This window comes from Mytilus californianus, unplaced genomic scaffold (genome assembly GCF_021869535.1).
Source record: "Mytilus californianus isolate M0D057914Y unplaced genomic scaffold, xbMytCali1.0.p SCAF_6, whole genome shotgun sequence".
Taxonomy (NCBI): Eukaryota; Metazoa; Mollusca; class Bivalvia; order Mytilida; family Mytilidae; genus Mytilus; species Mytilus californianus.
Window position 1 is genome coordinate 6,375,739 of NW_026262712.1, and position 22,374 is coordinate 6,398,112.

At 35.2% G+C, this 22,374-nt stretch overlaps 1 protein-coding gene across 1 annotated transcript; it reads left to right on the forward strand.

The window, feature by feature from the left end:
- Positions 1–875: 875 nt before the first annotated feature.
- LOC127705488 (methylthioribulose-1-phosphate dehydratase-like) lies at positions 876–14,527 on the forward strand. Its single transcript, XM_052209806.1, has 6 exons — positions 876–890; positions 1,348–1,465; positions 1,701–1,823; positions 3,073–3,146; positions 3,895–4,001; positions 14,344–14,527. Exons 1-6 carry the CDS (start codon positions 876–878, stop codon positions 14,447–14,449), a joined length of 543 nt encoding a protein of 180 aa, XP_052065766.1. The 3' UTR covers positions 14,450–14,527.
- Positions 14,528–22,374: the final 7,847 nt, after the last annotated feature.

Sequence of the window (22,374 nt, forward strand, 5' to 3'; positions counted from 1 at the left end):
TGTTACTTCCATTTTAATTTGGGTATTTTTTCCAAACAAAAGGGTAACCTATTCTACATGTTCTACAACTGAGAACAAATCGACTTAACTGGTAATACTTTTAACAGTCAGATATATATACAAGCAAAGGAAGAAAGATAAGTTACCGATCATGATGCCAGTGGTGTCACCTTTGGTCTGATATTGGCGAATTTCTGATTTTTTTTTTTACCAAATCATAAACTCCAGGAACTGTCAAAATGGCTTAGCTGTTTAATTCACCTTAATTTTGACCTTAACCGCATTATTATACTTCAATTTTGATTATAAAAAAAGAAGGCGAGACATTTCAACGTGTGCACGTGTGTTCAGCATAATCTATAAAGATCCGGAACATGTGGATGTCTAACGAGAAAACCAACGACCTGATTTGTGACAAAACAATTATACACTACAAAAAAAAACAATTACGACAGACAACAAACAACGACCACCAACGAACAACAGAATCCTGACTTGGGACAGCACATACAGAATGTGACGGGTTTAACATGTTTGTGAGCCTCTAACCCGCCTCCTTACCTTGGAAATTTGTGTAACAGTACAACATAAACGGCAAAAAAGGCTCGCTTCATTCAGGAACTTTCTAAACTATTTAATATAGAAACATGTTGAGAAAGTTCCTGCTTCATTAGATATGTCGTAAAACTTAAGGGAACGATAAGAAAGCCACGCAAAGCTTATTTCCCTTGAAGTTATTGTTAAACTTACACATTTTTTAAAACGTTTTCAATCCACACTAAAATTTAAAGCTTGGTATCGGTACTTTGAGTATGCAGCATCAGTATGTCATATTTCTGGCCATATAATTACCACTTATAATTATATGCTTAAAGATGGCGCCACCGCAAGTTTGAAACATTTAGGAAAACAAATTGTGTAACCCCTCCTAATTATATAAAGATGATCATTCATAACAAAAACAAAGACTCTTTAAGAAGTTTATAGGGTCTGCATTCTCTTTCAAATACAAACTATTTCGCGGTGTTTATTAAGATCTTCGATGCAAGTTTATACATTAACATGTAAAGTTTAAGATTGTGTCAAGCCCCTTTTAAAATCGAAGTTTGATAGATGTTTGCAAAATATGGTAAAACCATAAATCCCATCAGGTAGGCTCTTTTACATTAAAAATCAACGTTCGAATTATATTAACTTTAAACTTTTTATTAAGGATTTTACAAAACTCCTAGAACTTATTTCGGTGATTTTATAAAATTCCTATTCCAGAGCTGTTGATCCAATTGTACTGTTACATTTTATGTATTGCAATATTGTCTTATTTGGTTCAATTAATTTTCTTTTCAGCCGGAAGATTTATTTGTTCAGACAATACATGGCGAAGATATCAGCCATCCGCCACCGTCCAAAAAATTACGAAAAAGTCGATGTACTCCATTGTTCATGAATGCCTTTACCATGAGAGGTAAGCAGTGTCCTGAAGTTGAAATATTTAAGTGAAATTTCATCCATTATAGCAGCTACGAAGGAATGAGTTTATTTCTCATAAAACTAGTTACATTTTTTACATAGCTATTATAAAGAGAACATACATAAAATTTAACATAACTATAAGGTACAATTATTACATGCAAATGCAATAGCTATAAAAAATTGCTGTTGATCATTTTTCTAACGGCAGAATAATGTTTTTTATAAAGAAGCCGGTGCTGTAATACATACGCATTCAAAGCATGCTGTCATGGCAACACTTTTGTATCCTGGGACAGAATTTAGAATAACTCATCAAGAAATGATCAAAGGAATACAGAAGCATAACTCAGGTTTGTGATTAATACAACAAGGTTATTGTCTGTAACCGAAAGTACGCACTTAAATTAGATATCATCTATCTTACGGACTCGTGCTACAACGTTCCTTAATTGTACAATTGGTTTTCGTCTTCAGTATCATCAAAATGTGTCGCATGATGACGAACAAACAAACGTCAATCAATCATAAATGCAAGTCAATTATACATTTAGGGAGCTACCATTTGATTTTTATTGGGGGTGGGGGAAGGGCTAGGATCAAATTTTAAAAAAAAACGCAGGACAGGAGTTTTGAGTGAAAAAAACTGCAGGATGAGCAACTTGGCAAAACAAAAAGGCAGGATAACAATTTATGTAAAAAAAGTCAGGATAAACTAATAAAAGAGGCAGGACAGAATAGAGTGAAAAATAGAAAGGCAGGACAGAGATTACAACTAAAAAAAATATGCAGGACAAAATGTTTCATCCTAGCCCCCATAAAAATCAAATGGTAGCTCCCTTACCTGACTTAATTAATATTTTTACATTATAATGCGTCAATATAAAGATAAGGAGATGTGGTATTGTTTCCAATGAGACAACTATCCATGCAAAAGAGGTCAAATGAGGAGTAATACGCAATCATAGTCAACCGTACGGCCTTCAATAATGAGAAAAAAGCCATTCCGTTAGTCGACTATAAAAGGGCCCGACACGAAAAGTGTTAACCTATTCAAACGAGAAAACCAACGGCCTAACTTATAACAAAACAATTCACGAAAAACAAATATGACAGACATGAACCAACGACAATCACTGAAATCGGGACAGGCCAGTGGCAGGGTTAAAATGTTTGTGGGCGCTCAACCCTCCCCTAACCTGGGACAGTGGTGTAACAGAACAACATTAGAACAAACTATAAAAATCAGTGGAAATTGGCTTAACTCAAAAGATCGGTACGAGGCACAAAACAAACAACATAAAAACAATAGAAACAAAGCACCGGAATAAGAGTACTCGCAGTTAGAGATTGCTAGTTCAAAGCCAATTACATCTAATAAATAAATCATGTACTCTCAGACTAAAGTATCAATCATTACACATCCAACGGATTTAGTTAAACACGTCATAAATAGTCCGAGAAACGCACGACCTTGTGCTTTGCTAACATATAAGTAAACAGTTCACATAAATATTTATCCTAAAGTCAAGCTTGTTCTCATTTTGTTGTTGTTACGTTGTTATAGTGTTTTAATTTTCGTTTAATTTGATTTGTTTTCAGGCGGTAACTACAAATATGATGATGAATTGATCGTGCCTATTGTTGAAAATACACCAGAAGAAAAAGATCTAAAGGTAAATTAATTGTAAACCGATTTTCAAACCTCTGAAGTCCAATTCAAACATATAATTAACAAACCAAGTAAAAAAAAAATGCATGGAATCGATAAAACTAGAAACGAAGCTAACCCGGGTGAAGTGACACAACATGTCGAATGTTTTTCTTTTTAAATCCTGAACTGATAGATTAGATCATTCTATGTTTAGTTCAATATTTTCACTTTCAACTTAAAATTTCCAACAAATATCTACAATAAAATTAAATCTCGTTCTGTCTATAGAAATGAATAATGAAGGGATTGGTTTAAACGTCCAGCGGCAAATATCATATGCATTTCATAACGATAATGTGATGATTTGATAAAATAACGATTCCTACATTATACCAGACCAACACGATGAGTCATATTTTTAATGTGCTAGCTAGTTCACAAGGTATTGTCTACTTTCTTCTCCTTTCTGTCATTCTAACGTGTTCTATATTTTGTCTTCAAACCTATAAGTCTTTGCTACTTCATCTTAATACCGCGTGATAGTGGAGGAGAAGCAACTACCTATGGTTTTAATAGTTTCAAATTGATGAATTGACCCGATTGAGTATCTAATCTACGACACCCTCTATTCGAGCATGCTAACGTGAGTCTACCATAAAAGGCAACCAATTTGAAATCTGTACCTTTAGAGTGCATGTAGACACGTATAGATTGACGTAATTTCACTAAAAAAATTAATTTGCACATTTTGAGCTTTTCATATTTTACAGAAAAGAATGGCCTTGGCAATGGAAGATTATCCAGAATCCTGTGCTGTACTTGTTCGTCGTTATGGAGTTTATGTTTGGGGACAAACATGGGAGAAAGCCAAGACTATGTATGTTTTGAAAAGGGCTTCGATTAGGCTTCGTAATCAATTTTGATACATACAAACAAAGACAGCAACCAATAAGCAAAGAAAAAACATATACTATTTTGGCGCCGTACGAATCCGTTAAATTAAATAGAATATCAGATCAGTAAAACTCACTATACGCAACTATACAAGTCACAATCAGGGTCGATAACTCTGTCGGTTCAGATCGGCTGGTCGATAAGTTCTTACATTTAATTATGTGCTCTTTATCTCTCTGCACTAGGTCAAAAATTCGATAAAAACTTTGTCAAATAAAATTACCAGAAGAAAAGAAAAAAAAAATCAAAATCATTTGCATTGAGTTTAGGCTTAATTTTTTTTTATCAAAAGACAAATTTTACAAACAGAAAATTAAAAAATCGATGTATTTTACAATTGATATATATATGTTAAAACATTAAGAAGCTGAAATATATAAATATTTATCCAGTATTGTGATTCGGTAGAATTTCCCGGGGCAAAATATGTCGTTTTATAGTGTTACTAACTTAATTGCTGATTCTGTATTTGCCCATGTATCGATTCAAGGTCTGCTGTATTAGTCCCGAGGGCCGTAGGGCTAAGGGTCAATACAGCTGACCGAGAATCAATACAAGGAAAATACAGAATCAGCAAGTTAGTAACACTTTTATCAAATAATCAAAACAGTCCATATGACTGATCCGTATGGCCAGTCCGTATGGACAGTCCGTATGACAAGAAGTAGGCACAGCTGATCCGTATGATAGGAAGTAGCTACAGCTGGTCCGTTTGGTTGGTCCGTTTGGCCAGTCCGTATGACAGGAAGTAGATACAGCTGGTCCGTATGGCCAGTCCGTATGACAGGAAGTAGATACAGCTGGTCCGTATGGCCAGTCCGTATGACAGGAAGTAAATACAGCTGGTCGGTATGGCCAGTCCGTATGACAGGAATTAGATACAGCTGGTCCGTATGGCCAGTCCGTATGACAGGAAGTAGATACAGTTAGTCCATATGACCAGTCCGTATGACAGGAAGTAGATACAGCTGGTCCGTATTAAACGTATGGTTAATATGACTTGATCTTTTCAATTCCATATTAGTCATGCTGATTTAAGCATATAAGGGCCAATCAAAACATATTATTTAATAGATTACTTTGAAACTCTGGAAATAACCTTGTACACGGGATGATTATAACAAGTATTGATAATTTGGTTTGGCATACGTTTCTTGTGTAATACCTGAATAATTGTGTAATGTAGACTTTATATACCTGTCTGCAACTTGTGAGGCTAACCTGTTGTTTTACCTTTCTCAGAGACATACATACACACATGCAGGTATAAGTCTGTGCCATTCTATATTTTAATGCAGATGTTATAATATGTATGGACTGTTACAAAATTATTTTTTTTTGCATCGAAAAAAACTACTTAATATATAATAATCATGGACAAAACATGACATGCAACCGTCAGGAACCTGAGAAAAACTTAATATTAAAACTAATTGGTTTCCGAGTTTTGTAATGAAAAAATTTTTTAAAGTTCGGACTAGTAGCCATTTTTCTGACTAGTCTATATTTTTTTATATACGATTCTCTTAGACCAGACGTATTGCTGTATGAAATTTTCCGTCCGATTATTCCAGAATAAGTTTATAACAACAATACATTAAAAGATAAAGGTTGTTTTTGTTGCATAATCATGATAATATGTCACCGGATATATTTATCCATTTTGTTCATTATAAAGCATTTCATATTATTTGTGTTTTCAGTGTTGTATGTTTCCCATTCATATCATATTCATATTTCATATTCTTGATTCTTGACGATTGACGAAAATAGTTTTGCGCTGCGTATTTTGAAATAAACTATAGCTTTGTACGCTATGTTTTGCTTTGCGTACCGAATATTTAAATTAGTACAACAGAAAGGTAAAGCGATTCTTTATTATTATTTAAATGATATATATTTATATTCAAATAGCATGAGTTATGCATGAGCTCAAAGCGCGGCAATACTAACCATATATATATTAATACAATTTCACTTTTCGAGTGAGTCACTGGTCATTATTACAATCGGGGAGGCGGCAGACTAAAGTCACCGCTGCAGATTATATAATAAAGTATATATAAATTGGACGACTCATTTAATGCAGAAATGGCCCACACGCATTACCACGACAAGTTTATGGGTTTATGGTGACTTATTCCTCATCCCAAGTCGATGTATTATTGGTGTCCCATTTTTCCTGCGACATTTTAATTGGAGGTTCCACCGAGATCGTCCAACTTTATATGGTTTTGACAACGTAGATTTCTACATTTTATAACTAGAATGGTCTTGTGAAGTCCCGGTTCGTCATAACCAGTATTTGGCGTTTGCCGTTTATAATATTATACAGTCAAGTTCAAGAAATTAGTTCCGGAACAACGCACCGCTACTTCATGGTGAGACAACAACCATTTGTCAACTTTGATGTCAGCAACTGCTTTATATATTGTGAATTTACGACTGTGAAACCCTGATGTTTGAAAGGTATATTTGAAATTCATATTTCTTATAATGCGCATATCTACCGGGAAACTCATACTACATCATGTAAATATGTTTGATGTTATTCATTATTAGTAAAAGTCAATTTACAAATTTCAACTGAAACATGCACGGTCAGCATACCTGTGAAGGCGAATGTGTATTGCTTTATCACGTGACAACCTAGATCAACGTTCCGCACGGATGGAGAATTTTACAACTGTTGCCGGTGAACTGTAGTAGTATTTATTTGACATTCATTTATGAAAACAAATGTTATAAATATTTATTGATTTAAAAATTGTGTTTTATTGTTTGAATATATTTTATCATCTTTACTGTATTTTACAGATTTGATTATTGTTTGTGCATGAATAGAAGCACGCACCTGATTTAACAAGTTACGCACTAATAGTTACAGCAGCGACTTAAGAAAGCGACTTACATTGACACAGACATATGAGTAAGTTCATCATCATTACATCATTTTCATTTCATTCATGTGTATTGTCCTTGTTTTGTTTTGTTTATTTGGTGTTGTTTTTGTCGTTGGTTAAAGTACAAGTGATGGCTGAAGCGGAGTCAAAACAAGGTTTAAAAACTGAACCTAAGGTTTCAGAAGAACAGGTTCAGAAAATGATTGAGTTTTTGAATCATAATACAAGCTTTAGAGTTGTAACATCAGATGAGTTTGAGAAATTAAGTAGTGAGAAGCATGTATCTTTTGGACATAGTACTCCTATAAAGGGAACTACTGCTCATACTAAGCCTCCTTTGGCACCTTTTAGGTCTTCGTCTATAGCAAGAGTGGCAACTTATGCTGCAGGTTTTGGTAATAATACAACCGTTTCTTGTTCAAACTCTTCATGCAAAACCCAAGATACCTGTATTTTCTGGGGAAGAAAAGAGTGAAGTGTCTTTTGACGTATGGAAGTTCGAAGTTAAATGTATAATACGGGAAGGTAATTATACAGATACTATATTATTGCAGTGTATGAGAGGGTCCCTAAAGGGTAAAGCTAAGGGTTTATTGTTATCACTCCCAGCTGGGGCTACACCCACACAGATTATTGAAAAATTAGATGGGATATATGGAAATGTGTTCAGTAGTGAAGCATTGCTTCAAAAGTTTTACATGGAAACTCAGAAACAAGGTCAGTCTGTTGCTGATTATGGTATGAGACTTGAAGATATTGCCCAAAAAGCTGTTGAAAAAGGTCAAATTAACTCACAGGCTAAAAACGACATGCTTAGATCAAAGTTGTGGTCAGGTCTCAGAGATCCCCTTTTGAAAAACGCTAGTCGTTATAAATACGATACTGTTGAAAAATTTGATCAGTAACTGTTATTAAAAGAGATCCGATCTATTGAATTGGACTTATCAAATTATGCCTCAGGTTCTGACAATAAGATTCAACATCAACCTGCGGTTGTTGAACAGTCAGGTATGCAAGAGATGATAAAGTCCATGAAGCTCTTGAATACTAGAATGGAATCATTTGAGGGGGAGTTAAAGAAATTAAAAGAACGTAAACCTGATGATCATACAAGTTCGTCAAATAGTCAGTTTCGTGGCCAAGGTCGCGGGAACTATCAAGGGTCTGATAGAAGGGGTAGATTCAATAATAACCGTGGCTGGCGTGGCCGTGGCTATACAGGAAACCAACAAAACCAGAATTATAATTCTCAGACGAGGGGTTTAAACGGGTAAAGGTCTCGGTTGAGGGACAAACCAGAGACTTATATAGGCCTGAGAATGTGCCTAGTCCCAAACTTGTTGATACTCGTACGCAGAGCATTCTGGCTCAACGTATGATTGGTTTAGCAAATGAATCTTTTATTTACATTAATAATACAAAGTGTAAGGCTTTGATTGATACAGGGTCCATGATATCAACAATATCTGAAGGTATGTTGAATGAGTTAACACCTCCACCTGAATTGAAAAGTTTAGATGACTTTAGCTTATCAATTAGTGTGGCAGGAGGTACCACTTTACCGTATTTAGGTTACATAGAAGCTAGTATAAAGGTTGATTTTGTAGAGCAAGATTTTATGATACCATTGTTGGTTGTCTCTCTTACTGATTATAAAAAAAATGTACCTATTATTATTGGTACAAATGTAATCAGATTGTTAGATTCATGTTCTATGGTTGGTAGACAGCAAACTAAGATAGACAAGATCCCAAGAGAGTGGGATATTGCTTTTAATTCTATCAAAGATGAAGCAATAGGTCAAGTTTACTCTACAAATAAAAATCCCATCAAGATCAAACCTTTATCTGTCTTAAATGTATCTGGTTTAGCAAGGTCGAAGAAACCAGAAGCATGTATAGTAGTGACTGAGAGTCTGTCAGATGACTTGTCAGATGTGTCAGTATGCCAACGGGTAGTAAACGTTAAGGGGTCAACTTGTCGGGTCCCAGTTAGAATATTTAACATGACTGCCAAATAAAGCTATGGTCATAAAACCTAAAACACACTTGTGTTCTCTGAATGAGGTTAAGGTTGTTCGTCATGTTGATTTTCAAAGTGCTGAAAGCGCTGTTGAGGATGAGAAAAGTATTTTGTCTGATCAGGAGTTGTCATCTCTAGGAATTAACTTAGAGAATTTCGATGTTCCTGATGACACTAAACTTAAATTGAAAGGTTTAATTAGTTAGTAAGTATAGGTCTATTTTCTCCCAAGGACCCACTGACATTGGGCTCACAGATCTGATGGAGCACGAGATCCAGTTATCAGATGATAAACCCTTTAGACAACCTTACAGGCGTATTCCACCAGCATTGTTCGATGAGGTAAGAGAACATGTACGTGAAATGTTGGATGCGGGCTGTATAAGGGAGTCAAACAGTCCTTACGCTAGTAACGCTGTTCTCGTTCGGAAGAAGGACAGTTCTCTGAGGTTCTGTTTAGATTTAAGATCTTTAAATAAGAAGACAATTCGTGACAGTTATTCTTTGCCTCGCATTGACGAGACAATTGATTGTCTAGCTGGGGCTAAATACTTTACACGACTGGACCTTCGGTCGGCATATTGGCAAATGGGCATTAAAGAGTCAGACAAGCATAAGACCGCGTTTTCGTTAGGTCCTTTGGGGTTCTATGAGTTTAATAGGCTCCCATTTGGTCTGACAAACGCAGGAGCATCGTTTCAGAGATTGATGGAAAGATGCACGGGAGAAGCTCATTTACGTGAATGCTTGGTATTTTTAGATGATATTGTGGTGTTTTCACGTAGCATAGATGACCATTTTGCTAGGCTTGAGTCTGTTTTAGTCGTCTTAAACACCACGGCTTAAAACTAAAAGGTAGCAAGTGTGAATTTTTTAAGAAGGAGATTAAATATCTTGGTGTTATAGTGTCCGCCGATGGTATCAAAACCGACCCAGAGAAAGTTATAGCAGTTCAAAATTGGCCAGCTATAAAGAACATTAAGGACCTTCGTAGGTTTATAGGTTTCACTTCCTATTACAGGAAATTCATTAGAGACTATGCTAAGATTGCAAAGCCTCTAAATGGACACCCTACGAACAAGAAAACTGCCTTGGGTCTAAACGGAAGAAGTCTAGTAAGCCTAGTCCTTGGAAATGGGGTCCCGAGGAACAGAATGCTGTTGATCTGATTATTGAAAAGTTGACAAACCCACCAGTTCTTGCATATGCAGATTTTTCATTACCTTTCATTGTAAACGTTGATGCAAGTGGTACCGGTTTAGGTGCCGTCTTGTATCAAGAACAGGAGGGTAAAGAACGGGTGATAGCTTTCGCTAGTCGTAGCCTACGTGGCCCAGAGAAATTATATCCAGCCCATAAAAGAGAATTTTTGGCGCTTAAATGGGCTGTTACTGATAAGTTTCATGATTATCTCTTTGGTAGCAAATTTACTATTAGAACGGATAATAATCCACTTACGTACGTTCTCGGTAAAGCTAAATTAGATGCTACCGGCCATAGATGGGTTGCTGCATTGTCAAACTATGATTTCAGCATTGTGTATAGAACAGGCAAGTCAAATATTGACGCTGACGCTCTTTCTAGACTTCCGTCCGATTGTAAAGAAGTTTTAAGTGACGTAGTTCAGGCTATTTGTAAATCTATAGTATTAACTCCAGATACAAACCCTGCTATTGAAACTATATGTTTGTCACATGATATTCAGTTTATAGACAGCGATAGTGAGATTATGACCGACATCCAATTTCGCTGATATAGATTGGATGTATGAGCAGAGACAAGATTCATGCATAAGTAGAGTTATTGATTTAGTTACAACCGGTCATAGACTCACTAAGCGTCAGATGTCTCATGAGACGGATCTTGTCCGAAGATTATTGAGAGAATGGGAAAAACTGTCTCTGAAAGATAAGGTTTTATATAGGAAAAGCTACATTAATCATGAAGCTGTGTTTCAACTAGTATTACCTTCTATTTACCATGAACTAGTACTGACTGCTCTGCACGACGATGTAGGTCACCAGGGGCGCGATCGTACTTTATCACTTGTGAAATCAAGATATTTTTGGCCAGGTATTGATAGAGACGTAGAGAGGAAAGTTTCGAACTGTCAGAACTGCATACTCAGAAAGTCGAAGTGCAGGAATTCTGCATCATTGGTAAATATATGTTCTTCCTACCCTTTGGAGCTCATTTGTATAGATTTTCTAACTCTTGAGCAGTCAAAGGGAGGATATGAGAATATTTTGGTCATTACGGATCATTTTACGAGGTACGCTCAGGCTATACCTACGAAAAATCAGTCCACTAAAACTACAGCTAAAGCATTATGGGAAAATTTTATTCTGCACTATTCTTTTCCATCTCGATTCCACAGTGATCAGGGACGAAATTTTGAGGGTAAGGTTATCCAGGAACTGTGTAGATTAGCAGGCATAAAAAAATCTCGCACTACTCCGTATCACCCGCAAGGGAATGGTCAGTGCGAGCGTTTTAACCAGACTTTATTAAACATGTTGGGTACTCTTGATGATGAAAAGAAATCCAATTGGAAAGTGTATGTTGCGCCGTTAGTACATGCCTATAATGCAACAAAACACGATACAACTGGATACAGCCCACATTATCTGATGTTTGGTTGGCACCCGCGGCTTGCTATTGATGCTTTTATAGGTAACCCAAACCAGTCTGTTACAAAAGATCACTCTGCATACGTGAGTGACTTGAAAAAACGACTGCAGTTTGCCTACAAAACAGCTGAAAAATCAGCCGAAAGGACTGGGAGACGTCATAAAACGCGATATGATTTGAAAGTCAGACAGTCAGTACTGGAGCCTGGTGATAGAGTTCTACTTAAAAATGTAGCGTCTAGAGGGAAGCATAAATTAGAAAATAAGTGGGGTGAACAACCTTATGTTGTAGTTTCAAAACCCGACTCTGATATACCGGTTTATATCATCAGACAGGAACACGGTCGAGGCCGCAAGACAGTACATAGGAATATGTTACTTCCCATTACTTCAATTCCCATTTTAAACCCTTAGTGTATTGATAACTCTCAAGGTAAGAGAAATGTAGTTTCAAAGAAGAAAGATTGTCCGTCTGTATTAGTAGACAAAGTTTTAGACTCTGATAAAACAGTGGACGAAATCACTACTGACGACCAAGTTGGTTCAAATGCTTCATCTGATAATTCTGATTCTGATTCAGAAGAAGAGTTTTTAGTTCACGAATGCCCGAGGCGTCGAGTAGATATAGTACCGCCTCTTAACCCTTTAGCGGATGAACTTCATCCGGGCATTTTGAACCTAGATGAAGTAAGTCAGCGATCTAGTAGTCCTGACAGTAGTATTGAACAATCTGATGGTCAGAGGTAAAGTATTTTAGGTGTATCTGAGTTTAGCAACCCAGTCCCCGTCAGTAGTGAATCAGAAACCAGTTCTGATAATCAAGCGTCAAGCTTATCCGATAGTCATGCGCCGAGCGCTTAAGATTATGTCCAACCAGAGTCTGAAATTCAAGTGCGGCGGTCGAGTAGACAAGTGAAACCGCCAGTCCGTTTTCAAGATTATGTTAGATACTAGTATTTTAATGTTTTAACTTTTTGAATATTTTTTTATTGATATTTGGAATTTAGTTTTATATCTATTTAGTTTCATTTTTGTTTGTTTCACAGAAATGAATCAGCATACATATATTTACACGTCTAGTAGAGGAAAAGTTCTAGAAGGCAAAGTTCGTTGTAAAACGTTACGTGTAGTGCCTGGAGGGAAATTGGAAACTTTGTGCAAATATGCATATGATGATCTTAAAGATATAGACGGTCTGAATATCGTGTATTTCATAGCTGGAATACCGGATATTTGTTCTTTAGAAAGGAATCGTAGATCAAATTATGAGGAATCATTTCTTAAAAGAACTGACAATGGTTGTTTTGATCATGCATTGAGACTAAAGAATGCTATAGTAAATACAGAAACTAAATTAAAAAGTATAAATTGTAAGGTAGTATTTGCTACTATTACAACTATGAGTTTCTGTCTTTGGAATTTACATAGATTGTCTATTGGAAAAACAAGTCATTTAAAGTATGAGAATGCATACGATGGGATGCAGCTAGAACTTAACTCTATTATACAGGATGTAAATAATTTTATTATAGAATTTAATCATACAAATCATGTTATCACTCCATTTTTTCATTCTCCTGTACATAAATGTAAGAGTGGGAAATTGTATAACTGTTACAGATTATTACAGCCTACATTTGATTTGGCAAGGATTTGGATTGATCGTTTGTCAACGGCAATTCAAAGCAATGAGGGAAGATTTTTTTAATTTTATTTGACTTTTTGATATATTTTTTTTTGTTATTTGTTTGTGAATTCTATTGAAGTGTCTTGAATTTTGGTCATTGCTATATGGTATAGAGGCGTTTGCCACATGCTCATCTAGGTTGCCCAAATTTCAAAAGTGTCATATATTATTGTATAAGGTTTGATATATTAGTTTCGATATAGTTTCGAGACGAAACTTTTTGGTAGGAGGGGGTGTATGTCACCGGATATATTTATCCATTTTGTTCATTATAAAGCATTTCATATTATTTGTGTTTTCAGTGTTGTATGTTTCCCATTCATATCATATTCATATTTCATATTCTTGATTCTTGACGATTGACGAAAATAGTTTTGCGCTGCTTATTTTGAAATAAACTATAGCTTTGTACGCTATGTTTTGCTTTGCGTACCGAATATTTAAATTAGTACAATAGAAAGGTAAAGCGATTCTTTATTATTATTTAAATGATATATATTTATATTCAAATAGCATGAGTTATGCATGAGCTCAAAGCGCGGCAATACTAACCATATATATATTAATACAATTTCACTTTTCGAGTGAGTCACTGGTCATTATTACAATCGGGGAGGCGGCAGACTAAAGTCACCGCTGCAGATTATATAATAAAGTATATACAAATTGGACGACTCATTTAATGCAGAAATGGCCCACACGCATTACCACGACAAGTTTATGGGTTTATGGTGACTTATTCCTCATCCCAAGTCGATGTATTATTGGTGTCCCATTTTTCCTGTGACAATATCATATAAAAAGAAGATGTGGTATGATTGCCGATGAGACAACTCTCCATAAGAGACCAAAATGACACAGAAATAAACAACAATTGGTTACCGTACGGCCACAACAATGAGCACAGCCCATACCGCATAGTCAGCTATAAAAGGCCCCAAAATGACAAATGTACAACAATTCAAGCATGCCCTTTTTCGTTTCTCTTTAATAAATTTATGTTTATATTTTTATTAATTTCAGGTGCAAGTGTTATGATTATTTATTTGAAATTGCCATCGAGATGAAGCAAAACGGCCTTGACCCTGAAGAAGTACCGAAACCTCCAAAAGGAGCTTACATCCAGTGATATAAAACACTTTGACAACCACGAAAGCCCATAATAATGCAATATTCACAAAGACATAACCAATCAACATAAACAATGTCTACCGTAATTAAATGTTGAGTTTATGCACAAAGTTATTGTTCGAAATATTAATCCAATGTACTTGTTGATGATTGTTTTGAAAGTCACATGATAATTTGTTTACCGTAGTCCGACTTGGTATTAAATAAACATTATTTGAATACTATCATTTTTTTTTCTGTAATCTCTGTTATAAGGATATTGTCTTGTCAATGATATTACCAACCCTTTATAGCCATGTTGTTGATGAATGTCTAGCGTATGTGACCACCATTATGTCGATGAATATCTAGCGTATGTGACCACCATTATGTCGATGAATATGTAGAGTATTTGACCACCAGCATGTCGATGAATATCTTGCGTATGTGGCCACCATTATGTCGATGAATATGTAGCGTATGTGACCAACATTATGTCGATGAATATCTAGCGTATGTGACCACCATTATGTCGATGAATATCTAACGTATGTGACCACCATTATGTCGATGAATATCTAGCGTATGTGACCACCATTATGTCGATGAATATCTAGCGTATGTGACCACCATTATGTCGATGAATATCTAGCGTATGTGACCACCATTATGTCGATGAATATCTAGCGTATGTGACCACCATTGTGCTATAATGAACAAAACGTAACAATATTCGGTAAGTGATACTTAAACCCAATTTCTACTTGAAGTGAGGAACACGACGGGTGCTAATAGTAGAGCAGGATCTATCAATCTGTCGGAGAAGAAGTTCACCCACAGTTATCGGTGTTGTTCTTGTTGCTCAGTCTTTGTGCGACATTATGTTGACTGTCGATTGTCTTTTGTCGTGTTCTTGTCGGTTATGGTGTTGTCTGGTTTTTTTTTCTGTTTTGACTTGTGATGTTTCCTTGATATCGTTTATCTTTTTTCCCCCCAATTTTCTTCTTCAGAGAAACGTCCACAACCAATCGATTGCGGTAATTGTAATAGCTGATTGATAGCATTGAAATTGTGAAATGGTTGAAGTATATATATATCGCGTTCCACGTGCTTGCATTTGAAACGCTAATTAGCCAATGAGTTTAAAAAAAAATAATTTCTGATCCATTCACTATGGAAAAAACATAAAGAGCATATCTCCTTATGACGTACAACAAAATCCTCACCAATAATAACACTTGTTCGGGCATTAAATTTAGGAAACGTTCTGATAATTTGTCTTTTCTTTTATTATTCGTCTGTCTTTATCGTGGAATAATGTAAATACAGCACTTTTGTTCAACATGAATTCATCTGTCATTTTTGAGTGACAGTATGTCACATGCACACTTAGGGAAAGTCATTAACAGCACCATTTTAAGACTGTCAAAAGATATCCTATCCATTTGTATAGAACTGCTGTTGACAGGCGATAATTTTATATTTATACTAAAAATAATTGATGCCATTACTAGCTTTCCGAAAAGCTCATTAAACATGTTAAAAGGCACATTCAATCAAGAAGAGCGAATCTACATTTTTGTATTCATGGATTGACATGTTATAATTGCCAAATAAGAATTGTAATAATAGAGCAATCACCGGTAAAGAAAATAAGAGGAAATGAAATGTATATTATATTGCAAATCATAATTTTTAGAATGAAATAACAAAATAATAGTCGTCTGCTCTTTTTCAGAATAATGTCAAAAATTAAAACGTAGAATATTGATAAAAAAATATTCTAAAAAATGAAAAGCGATTTTCTGGATTTACCTTTATCAGGAACACCCGAAGCCGAATATTTGAAAGCCTAGGATGTATAAGAACCGAAATAGTTGAAGAGCTATATGACCAAAAGTGACCCAAACAAATAGCCGTATCAATCTAAGGTAAACTTTGCCTGAGGGAGTTGAAACCTTCGTTTCTTAGCTTTTCGTTAGCTTCAAAATTTATTTCAACGGACAATTATAGAAAGGTTTGTTATAAATGATGTCAGAAGTACTGACTACTCCGCTGATATCGATTAAATCCATATTAGACTAGTAATTGTATACTTTGATGAAGGATCATTATATATTATTTAAAAAAAAAAATATGAAGGATTTGTTAAGCTTTTTCCTTATTACCTTGTTGTTCAGTTGGAGTTGTTGCTCTTTGTTTATCTTTTATGAAAAATAACAATACTAGGCGTTAAATAAAGTAATGTAGATATTAATGACGAATCAAGTGAACCAATTAATTTTAACAAGAAGAACACCGTTTCAAGCAATTGTCCGGCTTTGGCTATACTTTTTTTGTCCATTTTGATTTCTGGCTCTTCATCTTTTTAATAAACTTTGGATTTTCAAATATTTTGGCCTCGGGCATCACAGACGAGACATTGATTGTCGAAATGCGCATCTGGTGCAGAAAAAATGGTACCGTTTATGTTATTACATGTAGCAGCGAAATATCACGGTATTGTCTCTAGTATATGTAATAAGAAAATTCTCACATCAAAATTGCTGTATCAAATATGAAGTCACGTTAAACGACGAGCGCTAAATCAGAGAGGAAAAAGACAAGAAAATACAGCATCTTAGGTACAAATAGGGAAACTATACCAAGGGATACGTCAAACAAAACTCGACAGCATCATGGACTAAAAAGGACAAAAAAAAAGACGAAATGACAAGCAAAAAGAAAACACTCCATACGCAACAATGGATTGAACAAGACCAGCCTAAGGGAAAATCGGGATGAATTAAGATATTCCAAAAAGGCCAGCATAACTGACGTGTACCCCTAATGACACCCGACGTGTTGTTCGTCTTGCTTTTAAGCTGACCAATAACAATTTCTTAAAGTAGCAAAGGAGTAAATGAATGGCTGCCGTAGTTCTTGTATTGATTAAATCCATACTAGTAATTTTATACTTTGATTAAGGATCTAGATAAATTGTTTAAGAAACTTTATGACTAAAAGTTTTTTTTACATAATTTAAACCTTACTACTGAAGAGAGTTATTATAACAGTTACATGTACTAGTTTGAATGTTATTGTGAAAATGTATATTTCCAAATCATGGCCAGTGTGTGCCGTGTTACAAATGGTTTGATTGATTGGCGTTGAACGCAACATTCAGCACTATTGTGCTTTTTCGTTGCGGTAAGTTTTTATTGATTAGAGGAAGCCGGCGGTAGGATAACTGACAATCCTAGTCAATTCAGATTGCAGTCCAGCGCATCTGCCACGTGCGAGATTGGAACTTAACAACCCAAGTGTTGACAAGCTTGTGATACTGTAGTTCTACTACTTAGACCACTCGGCAACCGATGCCCTTGTTTCAAATGCAAATTAAATTGATAGTTGAATTCTGATGAGTTGAAGTTTCTAATTAAGATTACTAAGCTTGCTACCCAACGTTTTTTTTCGGTATTTGTTTTCCTCTACTTTTGGTATGGACGACCTTTTTTTAGAAACACGAATCGCATACATTGAAATTTACATCAAACGTTTAAGTAAAAGAGGTATAATACAGTTTGAGACACATAAAGAATGGTGTTTTTAACTTTCAAAACTGTTGAATGTTTGGAAAAAATGAATAAAATGTATTTGTGTAAATTTTTTTTTCACTACAGTGCTGAATGTATATGATATAAGAAAATTGAAATACTGTCTTTTGCTCTTACTCTTTTACCATTGAACATTAACGAAGTTCGAGGTATACTTCAAGTGGTATGACATGATTTTGTTTCAATATACCTATGCTGGTTTGGAAGGGGGAAGGCAAAAAAAGGGGGGGGTCCCTTATTTTTGTATTCTTTAATATTGAAAATTTTTTCTCTATTATTTTTTCATTTATTTTGTGGTCAATACTCCCTTTTCTATATATATGTATTTATATAATATATAACACAATATTCACTTTTCTCCGAACCCCATCCAGAATCTCAAGTATATTTTTTCAGTTAGCTAAGGAATGATAGAGTACTAATATCACACATAACTGTATTATATACTGCAGCTGTGCTATTTGCGCCGTCAAATTGCATTGACCGTATATTCATTTGTGATATACAGTCCTGGTCACTGACCGTATATCACCTTGTTTATGACGTTTACAATGCGTTTCCGTAGAGTTTTACTTATGACGTCAATAAAACATACAGGTTCGCTGAAATTCTACGTCGTTCGCTCCAAATTAAAAAAAATGATATTTTTAACCCTAAATATTTCATTTGGAACAGTTATAGGAGTTGCAATATATATAAAGAATAACCATGCATTGTCTCGAAATATACATTTTATTTGTACTCGGCCCAAAACAGGTAGAAATGGTCGGCACAGCCTCGCTTTCTACATGTTTCTAAGCCTTGTACAAATAAAATTTATATTTCTAGACAATGTATGGTTATTCTATATGTTCAGGCTTTTACTATAAAAAGTGGGGAATTTAGAAAATGTAAGTATTGTCGCCTATGGAGGGATAAATACTACCGTTTCCCCTATAACGAGCTCCTTTGGTATGTGCGATAATTTTTTTAGATATGAATAACTGGTGTCTACATCGTTTTAGGTTAATTATAGTCAATGAGACCTTAAAACATTAAGCTTATTTGTATTTGTTCACTTAAGGATGTACTTAGATGAAATTAAAAAAAATCTAGAATTTGAAATTGATATTATAAGTCAGAGGAGTATTAGTTAAGGAAAAAATAAGCTAAAAATATTGATAGGTTATGGAATTCCTTTTTGAGATATTTGATTTTTTTTTTAAATGGCGGGAAAAGGCTGACTCAGACTTTTACCTTATATTTAGCGTTGGCATTAATAGGGTCTCAAATCGTAAGAAAAAAAATCTAGAATCTGCTTAAATTCTAGTAATGACCATTTTATGAGCTATTGAAGTCTTATATGAAAATAGAAGTGAGTGTTATGGGGCAAAATATGTTACCCTATATCGTAGGAAAAAATCCAAGGAGTCCGAACATTTGACAAAAATTCCTAAACCTGACTTTCGGGCCGAGTTCACTTGAAACTCTAGAGTTAACTTTACTAACTCGGGTTTCAACAATCCGAGTTTACTCGAACCTCTCGAGTTATCCCCTCTTACCCCGGTTCCAACCCTCACTGAGCCAGGGTTAAACTCGAGAAACCCTTGAATGACGTCAAACCAATCAGATTTTTTCCTTTTTTTATGCTTAGTCAGGGCCTTACCCTAGAGTTACTTAGAGTTGTTCCGAATAGCAACTCGAGTACGTTCACGTGATACTATTGAAACTCTATAGTGGACTGAGTTTTTCACCTGAACACAGCCAAGTACATCCTTAATCCAGGGGAGAGTTGAAATGTATGGCATTAGACAACACTCATTTTTCTACATTAAATATTGATGACTTTTATAGGAATATAAACATAAAATAGAGACGGTGTTTATTTAAGTCGCTTCTTTGTCAGCATTTTAAACAGCAACATGCAATTTAGTAATAAAGAGTGAAAACATATTGATTACTATGTTAGAAAGTGAAAATATACATTGTATGCATCTAATTGAGAAATATGCGTATTCAATTTTATAGGACATTTCTATGGGAGTTGACGTCATATATACAAACAGAAAAATCTGTAAATTAAACGACAGTTTCCACTTCAGCGTGTGTGTGTGTGTGTGTGTTTTGTTTTGTTTTTTTTTCGGAAGGGGGGGAGGGGGATAATAAAAACCATTGAAACAACACATCGAAGGGTCCGTAGATGACCTATTGATAGGCAAAATTTCTCTGTCCCCATCCAACATAACCCAGTTTTTCCAGTGACGGTCGACATTCCCATACGTCTTCCTGGTCAACAAATACCTTGCATTACCTCCTTATTGTATTTCTAATTAATGTGTTATCCTCCTAGATATGCATTAAATATTTGCCACTGGACGTTAAGCAGTCAATCTATCATTATAATTCAACCTGCGTACTTTATGTTTGAGTCAACTGAAAAACGTAAATTTTAAAACAAAAAAAGAAAGTTGAATAATGTTGAAGATTAGATGACGACCATTAGGGAGCTACCATTTGATTTTTATGGGGGCTAGGATGAAATTTGAAAAAAATAGGCAGGACAGGAGTTTTGAGTAAAAAAAAGGCAGGATGAGACACTTGCAAAAAAAAAAAGTCAGGATGACAATTTAGGTAAAAAAAGGTCAGTATAAACTTAAAAAAAAAGGCAGGACCGAAAAGAGTGAAGAATAAAAAGGCAGGACAGAGATTACAACTAAAAAAAAATGCAGAACAAAATTTTTATCCTAGCCCCCCTGCCCCCCCCCCCCCCACCCTACCCCCCCCTCATAAAAATCAAATGGTAGCTCCCTTAGCTATTCTGGTTTGAGATGAATGGGAGGGCAGGAGGATTTTGAAAGTGAATATTCTCGCCTGGTATTGGCTGGTAAGAAGTGAAAATAAAAATTCTTACCCTAAACAGAATAGAAATGAAAAGTTTACCCAACAAGATGCACGATATGAATGTGTACATACATGAATTTGTTTTTCGCGCGGCTTTGTATTAAGGCATTAAAAGGTGTAAATGAATATTCGGTCAGGAAAAATAATCTTTTCCACCTCTGTATTATCAATGATCGTCCCTTTAGACGTTTTGAACTGTTCTCAGTGCATATGAACTTAGATCTGAAAAAAGGAGAAGGAATTATGAGTCCATTTTAGGTCCAATGAATTCAAAATCTAAAAATATTGTAAAACCAAAATACTTATTTCTGTAAAAAATACTTTTGAGGGCTAGGCCTTGTCTCATATCTTCTTTGTTAAACAGTTTTTTTTTTCTAAATAAGAGATTGAAGATACCAAAGGGTTATTCAAAACTCGGTAAGTCGAAGAGAAACTGACAGCTCCATTGCAAAATGACAAACACTATAAAAAACATAAAGAGTGCAACACGAACCCCATCAAAAGTCTAGGTGATCTGAGATCCCCTGAGGGGCTAGCAGATCCTCCTCAACAAATGACATTCGTTAACAAGCAATTTTAGCAACCCTTCCCTTTTCAGGAATGTGACCTACCGAATTAGACTATTTACCGGATTTGTAATAACATAAGCAACACGACGGGTGCCACATGTGGAGGAGGATCTGCTTACCCTTCCAGAGCACCTGCGATCACCCCCAGTTTTTGTCGGGGTTCGTGTTGCTTAGTCTTTAGTTTTCTATGTTGTGTCATCTGTACTATTATTTGTCTGTTTGTCTTATTATTTTTGGCCATGGCGTTGTCAGTTTGTTTTCGATCTATGAGTTTGACTGTCCCTCTGTTATCGTTCGTCCCTTTTTTAGATTAGACATAGTGACATTATACGCAACCTTCACATTAAAGCAATCTGTTTGTATATCGCTAGAATTAACATGATTTTGAAAGCTTGAATAATTGTGCTATTTTTACAATTTCAGAGACTAAATAATGGCACTTGTATCATACATGTATTTCCTCTTTTCACTTGGCCTATCTTATTGGTTTTCCTTTTCATATATAAAACATCACTAAAAGTCTTGCATCGTACATGTATATCACAGCAATTTGTAAAATGGCCAAAAGGCTAAACAATGCTCACTTTTTTTTCTTTTTCTTTCAACTGACATGTTTTTGTCGTCTCTTTTCTATGTAAAAAAGATTTAAGTAAGTGTGAAATATAACGTAAAGAAGCAAATGACTTTTTTTGCACGATTGTACAAATTGATGGTAAATTCATCGTATCATCGTTTTAACAATGTCTCAACTGTTAATAATTTGCATTTCATGTGATCAAATTTAACGCTTAGGCGGGTAGATAATACATTCCTTAATTGATTTAGTTTCGCCTCATTCATTTTTTCAAATTGCTTCTACAAATAACAAAAAGAGACACACATTAAAGAATAAAAGATAG